This window comes from Opisthorchis viverrini, assembly GCF_000715545.1.
Source record: "Opisthorchis viverrini unplaced genomic scaffold opera_v5_265, whole genome shotgun sequence".
Lineage (NCBI taxonomy): Eukaryota > Metazoa > Platyhelminthes > Trematoda > Opisthorchiida > Opisthorchiidae > Opisthorchis > Opisthorchis viverrini.
The window spans coordinates 651358-665168 of NW_008751920.1; the positions used below are offsets into that span (position 1 = coordinate 651358).

The 13811-nt window shown below is 44.9% G+C and overlaps 1 protein-coding gene across 1 annotated transcript in view; it reads left to right on the top strand.

Moving 5' to 3' along the window:
• Positions 1 to 1140: 1140 nt before the first annotated feature.
• The window catches only part of T265_09231 (hypothetical protein), a gene marked incomplete at both ends in the record, with an annotated part of 24488 nt that continues 11817 nt past the window's right edge, over positions 1141 to 13811 (top strand). The window contains 4 exons of the mRNA XM_009175250.1: positions 1141 to 1239; positions 1284 to 1538; positions 6796 to 6987; positions 13061 to 13253. Of these exons, the coding sequence (XP_009173514.1) occupies positions 1141 to 1239; positions 1284 to 1538; positions 6796 to 6987; positions 13061 to 13253 (739 nt within the window). The remainder of the gene's footprint in view (positions 1240 to 1283; positions 1539 to 6795; positions 6988 to 13060; positions 13254 to 13811) is intronic.

The window sequence follows — 13811 nt, forward strand, 5'->3', positions numbered from 1 at the left end:
TTTCAAGGGATGTCGGTGGATCTAAGGTCTCTCTGTCGCTTCTTCCACCCAGACCACCTCGTTTAACCAAAACTTGCTCTCCCAAGGACAGATGTCCACATGGCTGTCAGACTGATTTTTCATCTTTCGAGACAGCACATCTACTAATATTATCGTCTGTACCCACAAAGTGAATCCCCGCGGCCAATACCTTGAAGACTTCGAGAGGAATCATAAAGTTCGGGTCCTGGGGAGCACTTCATTGTCGATATAGATCCATTCACGAGGGTCTCCAAAGATAACGCTAAGTAGTGAGAAGGTTCACACTTTCCAAAAAACCCGTTTAGCTGTTTCTCGAAAACTGCTTCCCCGTGGGAATGAGTGTCCAGCTTAATCCGCTCACCTGTCGTGAAAATAAACCCTTACGTACAGATCCACCTACCCGTTACATTCAGAACTCCTCCAGTTGGTGGGCCACTATCTGTTGTTTTGTTGCTGACTGTTTATTGAATATATGCCCCCAAGCTTTCACTTAACCGGTAATACCATATTCGGACTACACACGGATTGCCCTTCCTGAGGCCTTTCCAAGATTCTCTGAACAAGACTAAATATCCTAGTATCATATTTACAAAAACATACCGTCCTAGCTTTTCGGACTTCCATAAATTTTTCATCCTATTATTTTGGTGCATTTTTCACGCACCTACACCTACCTTTCACTGGTCCTAGTTTGTTCCCTACTTCAGTAACCAGATATGGGTTAATAACATGGGTTAATAGCTAACGTGAGCACTCGTTCGAAACACGGTCACCCAACTTCAGGGGAAGATCACTTGTAGCGCTTGAATCTCCTGAAATGTGCTTAGGCTCAACAGCAACTTTGTGTGCTACCTAACAATTTAAAGCGTTTCTAATATATACCGCCTATTGGCTTCACTGTCACAAACGCTGCAACCAGCGGTAAGGAACAACTGCTTCCCGTATTTTTAGTTCTGAACAGCATCCAAAACATGTTCTTCTGACACTAGCACCATCAGACTACTTACTAGTATATAAATCCTGCGAGTCTCCCGAACTGAGTCATCATGCTTTCCGTTGTGAACTGAGATAGCGACCTTGGACTCTGGCGGGGGTTCCTACATTTTCGCAATTTCCACCATGAAGCAGGTGGCCGTGCTCGGTTGCGGTGCTTGGGCTACTGCAATTGCCCGATTGATAGCCCAGAACATCAAAGATTCATCCGAATTCATGGACACAGTAGGTGTAAATTGGAGGCATTTCAGCGAGTTTACTCGATGTAGGTAATGATGTATGTGTACAACGAAAAATATGATGGTGAATGTCTGGCAGATTCCATCAACCGATTACATGTCAATTCATTGTACTTTCCCGGATTTAAACTTCCTGAAAATCTTGTTGCTTCGACCGACTTGAAAAACATAGTTTCGCGCTCGGACATTATTGCCATTGCTTATCCGGCCAAGTTCGTTCCGTGGTTAGTTGAGCGGGTTCAACGATATGTCCTGCCTACGAGCTACTTCATTTCGTTTTGCAAAGTAAGTCAATAGTTCGCTGCATCGCTTACGTGCTATCAGCAAACCTTGCACTAATTCTATGAGATAGACATTGAGCATTTAGCGCTGTACGTTAAACTAACAATCACGTCACGCCATTTGTAACGGAAAATGACAATCGAATAGGTATAATCTCAATGCGCATCAAATGCTCAATACTGGACACCAAGTACGATTGTGGTACGGACATGTACTTACCCGACACGAGTTGCTACGAGAGAACAGCAAGTAGATAGAAGGTTAAAGGAATGCTGACGCTCAGCGAACGTAAGACATCAGTGTTCAACGTTGATGCTTTGCTGTCGTACAATCATGATTTTATTGCATGCCTTATTGTGGAGAAAAGAATAAAAGTGGACGAGAAGGAGACTTAGTGCTAGCTAACTCTACTCATTCCCAGGTGCCTACACCTGCAAACACTTCTTCAGGCAATCTGGATGGAAACTGACAGGAGCGCCATTACAAGTGGCGAGCTAGTGTACAAATCTGTCACTTACATGTACGATTAGTTTAGACTCTGCCCTCGCGTTAGTTCCTGCGAAATTGAAGTGGTTAACGGCCCTATGGAGTCTAGTGAACTGAACAAATTACTGATGTAAGCCAGATATAAAGTCACAAAGGGAAAAATACAAGTAAGTCTTGACTCACAGTTCAAAATAGGAGACTCCGTACTTGCGTGTTCCGTTGAACCACCACACCAAGAATAGTTCTATCTTCCTGGTATCCCAGATCCCCGGTGGTCGAAATATATTAATCCAAGCGTGAATATATTAGTCCAGTGTTTGCAGCTGAAATGTTTGTTCACGTTTAGTGTTGGCAGCGGTCAAATATAGCCAACCGGCGGTCACAACAACAGTCACTCTGCAAAAGTCTCAAAGTCACGTAGGAGCCAACGAGCGTGCGGTAGCGGTTGTATTTCAGTAAAACAAACTTTTGTACAGCGATGTGACTGATAATGATGGGGGAAAAAGAAGATGATACTGAGCATGAAAAAGGGCAGTTTGCGAGTGCTACAGAATTGTCGGTGCTTTCGGGGGCTTGAAGATAACAACGCGCATACAAGAACTGGTTGTCAGAGCATTCCGACTAAAGAAATTAGCCGCCATCCTGGTCTTCCCATCAGAACAACGTTGGACACACATACGTGATGTGAACCATGGCAGTAGTCTTTAACCTAAAGACATGATGGCCACTGAGTTCTCGTGCGCTCTATCACTATGATATACGTTACCTACTACCACTAGACAGCCTATACGAGGTTGCACACCTTTCTTTGAGACACTAGATTAACAGGAGTCTGCGGTGCAACTGTGCTTTCGAGATGTGGGCCGCTGCTTTGTAGCTGAGCTCTCAGAAACTGTTCTAGATTACATATAACCAGTAGAACACGTCTAGGTGTTAGCGATTGATTCTTCACTTGGGTGGTACTGCAGCCCAAAATATCCGGAGCTGCCTGGAACACTGGATGGAAATCCATTGACAGTTCCTTCCACACAGTGGCTGGTTCGTTTAGCCCTGATGCATTGGCCTTTCTTCATGGATTCTCCTACGCAAGAGAAGATTTACAGTGGGATGGGTGTTCTGAAACTTTATAAAACAGAGTTCTGATGATGTGAATCGGACTGTTCTTAAGGATTAGGGCTACCGATTTCGAGAGCACTGATGCACTTTCCATAAAGTCTGCCCCGTAGAAACGGATCCCTCAACATACACTGGTCATCCATCTTTAAGAAATCTTCACGTAAGGGTCATAACAGCTATCGAGGCATAAAATTAATATCACCTGCATCTGAATCGCTGGCGTCTTCTTCGTGATAAGAACGGATACGTGAGAACTCGACCAGTTTCTGCTCATGCCTTACTTTTGTCAATGAAATCTTCACTCTTCGCCAGCTGTCAGATCATGGTTACACGTGCCATAGATCAACTATCATTGTTTTCCTGGCTGGCATGGCAGCGTTTGCCTCTGTAGATCGGATGAGTTTGCGCAACCTGAGGAATATTTGCAGATGCTGAAGTCATTTATCATCAAACCTCTGGCTGTTAGGGATCACGATAGGCTTTCTCATTTCTCCACCATTTCGGGTTGCTTATTGCAAGATAACCTGTTCCTCCGTCGCTATTCAACTCCACGATCGAACACATCCACCGTATATGGGAAGGTCAGCCTGAAATAGGTGTCAAAGTTCTCCAATTCGGGAAGGTTGTTGCCTTGGAGATTAATGATGGCACCTTTTTCACTACTACTACCGTCCAGAAAATGCGAGCCGTTTTGACTGGTTTAATGACTAAGCTCGTCCTTTCACTTTCTACCTGTGAGTCCCTTTCTCACTCCATGGTTGATATGCATGATATACCACGGTTGTTGATGCATAAAAATAAGATCATTCAGCTGTAGCACCCTTTCGGTGCCTAGCTGCCATGCCGCACGAGGGAGCCACAAGGGCTATGATACTGCCGGGTCGCTCAAGCCTAGACAGGGGACGTCGAGAGACAAAGATCGGGTTCGAACCACGGACCTTCCGGTCAGTAAATTCGCGCTCTAAGCGGCCCATTTCGCCCACTCCATGGTTGGCTAGACACCAAGTCTGTCATCAGATGTGTTAAAATATGCGTATATCACTATCATCTGACCACACCAAGTAAACGTCGTCGAGATCGTCAGCTCTTATTCAAGCCAGGAAAACTATACCAGTAATGGATGGCCGCGATGGTGCACCACTGGTTCTTCGGATGCCTTCTAAACAGGAGCCTTAAAGTTACACCGCATAACCTAAGGTAGCTTTTTCAACGTGTCTTCTGGTCGCGATGTATATATATATATATATATATATATATATATGATGAAACCATTCATCAGAATGAACCTGTACCAACCAAGCTGAAAACCAGTGGCAGAGTAAGCGTTTTCGTCAGAACTGACATGGTATCTGGCAACCTACTTTCTCGACACATCATCTTCATCATTGGAGACAGCAACATCAGTGTTGACACTGATGCTCACTGCTGTACAACCACAAAGTTCATTTAATTATACTTAATGTTTTCGGGTGAAAATAAGAGAAAAAGAGTTGCTGGGGGAAGGGACCTGGTGCTGGCCTATGTCAGGCATTCTGAAGTGCCTACACCTCCAAACACTCAGTTGGACAATCTTGAAAGGAACTGACAGCACGAGCACCACCGACTTCGATCAGTCACCAGTTCTTGCAATATCTCCAGCCAAGCGCAAGAGGGGTCACGCAGACCCATCCTGGAGGGCGCACAACACCAACGGCACCCAAACTTTTGGTAATCCTTTTAACGCCCTTCTACCTAGTCATACATTGTCTACCTTGCGGTTCGGGCCATTCTGAAGGAGGTACAGTGAACAACACTCGTCTCGACAGGCACTGTTTCGGCATGCGTAGGAAATAGCTGAGGCACCATTTTTGATGGTGCTAGATGTTTTCCGCGATTGAAGTATCTGCTACACAACCAGATACCCGTTTTATAATTGCTCAGTGACGAATTTGTTGATGCCATCCCAAATAAGCAGTGTTCCTGAGGCATCAGGGGTCAAAAACCTGAAGAGACCCCACATCATCTGTCCGCAGAGACCACGTCTCGCAGCCATGAAACAACACAGTTCTTACTGTAGCCCGGTGGTACACCTTTTTGACGCCACAAGTGACGCAAATTAGCAAAGTTAAGCTATTAACTGCATTCGCTCAACAGGGTATGCTCCAGAAGTTTGTGAACACAATTCAATCATTATATTCGCATACTTGTGTGTCTGAGAGCGTTTGGTGATCTTTCCAAAAGCTTCCTTGACCGGCCGACAATCCAACGCACCCTTGAAGTCAATGTATACCAAGATTGTGGGTCGTCTGCACATGTGACGTGGCTCGAACACCTGACGGAGTGTGAAAATGTGGTCAACGCCGCCACCCGGTAGAAATCCTTTGATTTTCAGGAGTTCCACCCAAGTAATTTTCCACAGTGGATCAATGGGACCTATTACACTCCAAGAGCTCACCTTGGGTCGCATTCGACTTTCAGGACACCACGACTTCTTGTCTATTATGGCCAGACAAGTATCTATTTACTCGATGCTATCAAGAAATATCTGCTTTAACCTATGTAGGGTTTTCAGTGTGTTGGTCTTTTTTCACTGAAATCGGAGTGCCGAAATGACACCATGTTTCGAAAGCAAGAGAGTGCTAATTTCTGAACTTCTGGATACGTTAATTTCGTGAAAATTTGCGATTAATAACGGGTTGCTTAGAAGATGTGAGCTCGCAAAAGAATGTGCACCAACTAAAATTGACTTGTACACCAGTGGGTTCGATAGCAGGCGATTGTCTTTGAAAGTTTCACGTAATTACCTTAGACCTGTATTCCAGACCTGAGTAGCCTACAAGACACTGGAACTGTGAGTGCTTCAGGTCTCGTTGCATATCCGTCCTTTGACCCGACGCTTTCTCCACTTCCCATCTGGATCAGTAAATGTAGTGATCTGGACGCCATATCAATGCCAGTCTAAATATGTGTTCAGCCAGTGGAATTAATTATAGTCTTCGAAATCCCTCAGTTTGGTGACTTTGCGGTGCTGAGCCTTACCGCCATCACGGGAAAGTAATACAACGCAATCAATCGGGTTTGAGCTGATAGAGTTTGGATTCTTTCATGTCTTATACGTGATTCTATTTTGTCAGTTTCGTCTGGAGTAGAACTGCCAGTTGCCACATTGTCGATGATTTTTCATGGTTTATTTATCCTTCATCATTCCCGTTCTTAACTAGAACGGGAAGGTAATTGTCACCCCATATCCGGAATACATTGGGTCACAGCATTTAATCACAGTTGCTTTCATCCATACCTGAGGCGTAACTGTTTTCCTTTCGCCACATTTTGCTGAATATAATTGCTTACTAAAAACTGCAATGGGCATTTTTCTGGAACTCTGTAGCTCTTGTTCCAGACTTACTGTTTACGCTGCTTCTGCAGCGCACCTACATTTTGCAGTTATTTTCCAACGGTCAGAAAATCGTGGGTATTTTTATACTTGATGGAAGTTGTTTGGCGCTTAAGTGTCACCGTCGTATCGGGAAGCTACTGTCACCGTCGAGGATTGTAAGAGATGAAGGCAAGTTTATTGTTTCTCTTCTATTATAGATAGGTGCATAAATTCCTATCAATTCTTAGTTCGGAATTTTTTGTACCGTCTTCTGACCTGCAGTCATGATTCACTGTTTTTCAGGGCGTTGTGCTCGATTATGATGAAACCTGTCTCCGCCTAGTCAGTGATATTGTCCATGAAAAGACTGGAAGACCTTGTTTGACCGTGATTGGTGCTACTACTGCGCTTGAAGTGGCATGGCAACACTATACCGAGGCAACGATTGGTTCAACGGACCTCGAACTGGCTAAACAGACGAAAAGATTACTTCAGGTTATTCCTTAGAGTTTGTTCTCTCATTAATTTAACCCTTTCTAGTGCTAAGGCTTCCTAGATTTTCATTTTGACTTTGACCAGACATTTTTAACGGAAACTTGGTTTATTTGGTTCATCTTTGAACTTGGAATATTCGACTGACCTAGAGGTGCATCGGTTTTCTTGCTACACATTAATCAGACCATTCATCAACATTACAAATTGACTCAAGGAAACTCAGTGTCTGTGTATCTTTGTTTCGGAAGCAGAGTAAGACGTTCGGATCCTAGTCCTCACTGCCCTCGTCATCATCGTGTCACTGACAACCTCCTCAGTCAACGTACCTTGTTCCCCTTCGATCACCATATTAGCGGCAACAAATTCTTATCCGTCATTTGGACGAAACTTTCATTTTCGAGCATACTAGCAATAGTACAATTCATTAGTATCGCCTTCTGGATTTGTTTAAGTATCCTTGCAGCATCAAACAAACTGGTTTTTGGGCTCAGTATCATCTGTGAGCCGCGTACATGCTGTACGGCGGCCACAACTGTCAGTACTTGTCAACAGCGAATCGGAGACAGTGGCTGGTATTTTTGACAGGATAGCGGTGGGGGGCGAGATGGCCCAAGTGGTTAGGGCGCGAATTTATTGACCGGAAGGTCCGTGTTTCGAACCCGATCTCTGCCTCTCGACTCCTTTGTCTAGGCTTGGGCAACCTGGCAGTATCCCAGCCCTCGTGCAACCTTCGGATGGCATGGCAGTTACGCACCGAAAGGGTGCTACAGCTGAATGATTTTTTTGGAAGTGAAAGTGATCGCGTGGGATGCGCGCCGTCTGGTGCCCGATTCGATCATGTCTGGCGATGCATCTAACCTCTTGAAGCTATTATGCAAGAAAAGCCAGTTGCCAACGCACCCGCCGTCGCTGTTTATGTCTTCCTTACTTTCCCGTCAAGTGATGGCCTGACCTACTCTAGCTTACTTTCACTCTTCTCATCGTTGCGTGCAGAGATTTCTTCGCCCGAGTCGAATCACCATCATATCAAGCACAATTCCAAACCAACGCAATCACCGGAGTATCATCCATTCATCTATCATCTATCTTGTGAATGTTATCCAGCATGCCTCAGCACTACTTTAGTGATGTCTCCACCAAACTCGGGTAACCAGATGAATACGCCCACCGTCAAAGTTTGAGGAATTCGCCTCGTAATGATCAGGTTTCTGGCCTACTTAACCACTTGTGAACTTCATCTTTGGTAAACAAGCTGATACCCGTATGCACCACATATGCTGCAGTTTGACCAAAGCCTCGCTGGCCTTGCCTATCCGATGGTGATATCGTCTTTAACCGAACAACCGGGTGTACAGCCGTCTAGATAAACAACCCCGTCTGGTTGATATGCCAACGTGGGACTAGCATTACATCCCACCTAATCTTGCAGCAACACGCTGCACTTTTTTGGTGCAGAGCATGCTCCAAGCTGTATGGCAGAATTATCTTGATTTAAAAAATATTTTGGTAGGGTATTTAATCGAGGCATTGCTTGCGATTCAACGTCTGTGAGCGAATGTTTTCAAAACTTTTCAGTTCCACAGTTGTCAGGCTGGGAGAGAATCTACCCTGACCATAGTTACAACAAAGTCGACGGGTTAAGGTGGAGGAGCGGCTTTTCTGGACACCTTAATCTCTTAGACTCACGTAAGTCCTTGTCGAGTACCTTCACGCGTTCAGGGGACTTGGCGTATGACAGTGAGGAATTCGCTCGACGATCAAGGGATTCGAAGGCAGCCTTCTAGCAAAAATCTCATCTGCGCACCAAGCTTCATTCTCACCAACCCGTCACTCTGTGTGTGTGTGTGTGTTCAGTCAACCCGTGGGAGACAAGGCTTGAGAGCACCTTGGATGCTGCAACTACCAGGCCAATAGCGTGATGGTACCTTCAATGTTCGCGTACTGCTCCTGAATATTTGAGTTACTGATGTTAGCTTTATCGTCACTCCATATGGAGGGTCTCGTACAAAACGTCCGGACGTGAGGTGTTTTCGTTTCCAAGGGGATATTTCACGCATTTCTTCGTCTAATAGTCAGCTGCTGTTTATTGGAATACCCGTTCCATTACTTTTTTCGACCATGATTTGCACCTCATTTATCTGTACGCATCGACTTCGGGGCTGTGGTGCAGAATACCAGCTGAATTGCTCTTCAGAGTGCATGACGGATCTCTTCAGAAGGCACTCCTGTGAATGAATGACTGAGTCGTCTTTCCCATTGATCATCTCGCGCACTCTCACAGTCCTCTGGCCAGTGGATCCAGATGACTGTTTCCGGTTACAGGAACCTTCTCGAATTCACAAACCGTCATGACCCACTAGAGCCCTGGACCATTCCCCATATTCTTCAGCACTTCACTTTTGAAGGATCTGTTCGTATCATCTTGCACCTTATCTATTCATGTGGATTTCTTAAACCCAGTCAATATTATTGATCTCAACGAAATCCAGTGATCAGTTGGCCGTACTGAAATCGAACAACCAGCTTTGGACGTCACGGGATTATTTTGCTGAACATGTTATCGTACCTTATCCACTTATTTGCTGCCAGTGCGACAGGCGATAATTGTTTTCCAGATGTTTCTCCTTTAATCGCTTCTGTTCATTTATTCTCCCTATTTTGCTTGTACTTGTTGTTCCCGTCCTTTGTCATTGTTGACCAAAATTTGGTCATTTAGTTTTACACCCAGGACCCTTTCTTGTGTGTTCATACGGCATTTTTGAACCGAGGCTTTTATTTTATTTCCCTAGTCCATCGGTTTTGTCATCCATTTATCTCTTTGTTTTCTTTCTCGTCTCTTACGGACTCAATAGCGGTCAGTGCACTGTCGGCCGCGGTCAGCGTCATTCCGTTTATTGATCGTCTGTCGTGCACACCGTCTTTTTGTTACTCTGTCTGGGAGATCGTCGACCCGGACGGTTCTTAGTTGAGGTATGTTTTTATTGCCACCCTTTGGCATGTCCACATTACAGTGCCGTCGACTTTGTTTTGATTCGACTTGAGTTACTCAGTACCGATCGGATTTCAGTAACAACCGACATTGTGTTGGTTCACCTTAGATAGTTTTGTGGCAACCTCAAGTTGTTTAAACATGCCAGCTTCCGAGGAATAGTGAATTGTCAGACGTGCACGTACTATAGCTTCGTTGGAACGAAGTTGCCGGTCTCGGAAGAAACGGTATCTTGAGTTGTAGGTCTCCACGTGTAGGAGATAGCTGCATGATGCAATCGAGCCCATGGTTGATTTCTGTGCTCATCAGTTTATACGTTGGACATATCTATGTTGAAAATCGGTGCTGGCAGGCAACAGCTGGTGTTCAGCGCGTACGTGGTCAACCGCTCCTGGTTGCTTGAGCCGAAATCACCAACTCCTAATCAACCGCCTAGATGTGGTCCCGTAGGACTGGGTCAATTGCATTGGCTTTTTGCCTCACATTTCTCGGTAGCAAGTATCTCTCTCAGCATCAGAGAGGCACAGGGTGACACTGCGAACAGATGCCGTTTTTCATATCGAGTGTTAAGTCCCTTGATTGAAGTGCATGACAAAACAGCACTGTAAAATCCTTTGAGCCCGAAAGCTGAGTTCGGTCCAAAGACGGAGAATAATCACCTAGAATCGGTAGCAACTTTCGCAGTAATGAGTGGAACGATGAACACGGCACGACACGGGACCGTATTCGCAAGCTATAACGAACAGTGACTGTTGGTAGCGGTAAAAAACCGCAGAGTCTAGGTTGTGAACCAATAAAATTAAAATTTGTTGAAGTACTTCCGGGAGTCCAGTATAGAACCAGTTTTTGGATGCTATTGGGGATTTTTTATATGATTAGACCAAGAAAGACTACATGAGGGAAACAAACCCAGCGTTGACACGTTAGTGAACAGTAATGGTGGCTGAGTCTAATGAGAGGAAATGGACCCAAGGAGAACATGCGTGCGATGGGTTTTGGATGATTTAAAGTTAAGTTCACTTGCTGATCCCCAGTTGCGAAATCTCTGTAGCGTCCATGTTGTCGTTGACGTTAGGAGTCGTGCCACCTGTGAGCAATTGACGGACTGCTAACCATTGTGGAGAGTAGGGGATGAACCAAGTAGGGTGTTGTCAATTGCGGATGCATGATTGAAGTACGACTTGATGGAAATCAAATCACCGACAAATAAGAACTGGGTAAGCTCCGATTTAGTGATTGCCCTCAGAGTTTCCGAGTGCACAGCCAATACATATTCCTATTGGCCAATCGCCTATCAATCCAATCAGCCTTGGTCGTAGGAAATTCAGGCACGAGGTCAACGTTCCAGACGGGGTTAAGAGCCTTGGAGAACAGAACAGTTTCGGTTTCACCGGATGTAATTTAACAGACGTCATCCATGTGTTTGTTCGAAGTTCACGTTGATGACCACGGAAAAGTTTACGACGTTGGAGGCTTAGCAGTGGCCGCCTGGTGATTCGCATTCCATTGATATGTTTCAAGCGAGTCATGGAAGTAGGACAATAGTTGTTAGGAGTGGGTGGATCACCTTGTTCCGCAGTTAAACTAATATGAAACCTAAAATGCAGAGGGAAACACAAGTGGCGAAGGAGCGATGAGGAAGTTTGGTACACGTTGAACTACACAGTTTTAAAAGGATTGGAGGAACATTGCTCGGTTCTAGTGGGTTGAAAGAGAGTAAATCCTAAACCACCTTCTGTAAAGCAGAGGCAATTTTTTGCTTCCGTTTTACTGGGTTCGATTCGGCTTGATAACACAAGCGTTACAGGAGTTTCGTTCAGCGATGAAGCCAGAGTTGGAAGACGAGGATAACTGGTGAACTTAATCGTTTAACGTTCAGTTCTATTTCTCCCCATTTCGGGACCATACATAACAAACTTAGTCAGGGCAGGATATCTTACTGGTTTGAAACGGTGGGGGACAAAAAGAGATATGTCATCATTGGAAACCGCAGATACACGCTTCAAAATCACCGCATCCTACTGGTAGGCAGTGCTATAGTCACAAACGTCATCTTAATTCGCCGGCAGATATTTCCATAATATTTTGCTTAAGACGGACACAGATGGAAGAGGGATATTTGGGCGGCAGCACGGTGTTCCAAAGAACCAAGCATCGCTGCACATAAGACGCTTTTCTAAGAGGGATTCGTTTTAATGAAAAGGTCAGTGATATGCGCACTGTCCATGTTCATGTTAGGCCACTGGTCGGAAATCGGGAAGGAAAAAGCTCTACGTCGACAATTCAAAAACAATTGAGCAAACGTTTTTCTACGTGAGATTCATGAAGGATCAGGATTTCAACGATATAACTCAAAATCAAAATGGATTTGATTGCTTCGCAAATGGAATGGTCGGAACCACTGGAACAGCGATAGGCACAACAGCACAAACAGACGAAGTTGAATCTCGTAGTGTGTCAGTTGAAAGTACAATGATCCAAGGGATTTATTCGGAGACAATCAGCCTTGAAAAGAAACTGGTCAAAGATGGAATAGGCAAAGAGTATCATGGTCTGTAGAAATCCGAGAAAAAGTACACTCGACGTGCTCAAAGTGAGTAACTGATGTACAGAGTTAATACTACAGTTAGTACCTCGAATGTTGGTAAAACGATCCTTTCAGTTCCCTGGAGCCCAACAGAACGATTTTCCAATGAAGATAAAAACCGGTTATCTAACAGAACCACTTTAAGCTAAAACGTGGAAATGACAGGAGTCAACTCCCCAGTATTCCTTCCATGATGACTGCTGACTCCTACCCCACCTAACCACAGCATACCATTTAGAGACAAAGTCTAACTCGAATCAGATTGATGAAAATTTTCGAACGTGACGCACTTATTGCACGTTGAATGTCTTTTAGGTTACCGAACGTAAACACTAAATTGTTCTGAAGCCCAAGCTTTGGGTTTGATTTTTTGCTTGCTGACTTCGGTTTATGTTAGTGACCTCACATGATTAGATGTTGTTTATTCAGTTTCTTTGCGTCTCATTGTTTTTTCGCGTTACTTTCAACTCATGACTTCCTGAATCCGGCTTTTCCAGACCAGTTATTTCCGTCTCGTCATTTCGCCGGATGCGGTCGGGGTCGAACTATGTGGTGCACTTAAGCATGTCGTGGCTATTGCTGCTGGCATTGCCGATGGGCTTGCTGTGGGTGATAATACGAAGGCCGCAGTGTTGCGTCTCGGATTCTGGGAAATGTTCCAACTGATGAAGGAGCTTTTTCCTGACAGGGGTAAGTAGGTTACCATTACTAATCACTGGAAATCCACTCAGCTGTACTTGAGAGATGAAAACCTGAGCACCGACACTTGACAGTGCTTTTTGCTTTTGCTTTTTGCCAGCTAAAGTTCATGTTCAACACTCAGAATGACCGTTTTCCTCTGTAACATCCATGGAGTATCATAGAAGATTGCTTGCATGTCCAGAGTAACCTGCTGGATCCGACATTCTTCGAGAAGCCCATGATTTTCGAATCAATCATTATGCATGACACTGACTTCATAGGGAAGCTAGGTTAGCCAGTCCGTTTCATTGAAGTTGGTTGATGCATAAACTGTTGTGACGACAGTGAAATATCGGTGTTGAACACTGATGTCATGCTGTCGATGATGGTGATGATGTGACGGGGAGGTGACTTACCAGTCGCCTATCGTTTGTTGTATCGGTGCGAGACATGGCCTCTGTGGGCAAATGATGTGAGGCGTCTTCAGGTTTTCGACCACCGATGCCTCAGAAGCGTGGCTGGTTTCGGATGGCGTCAGCGTGTCAGTAACGAGGCGATTAGAAAACG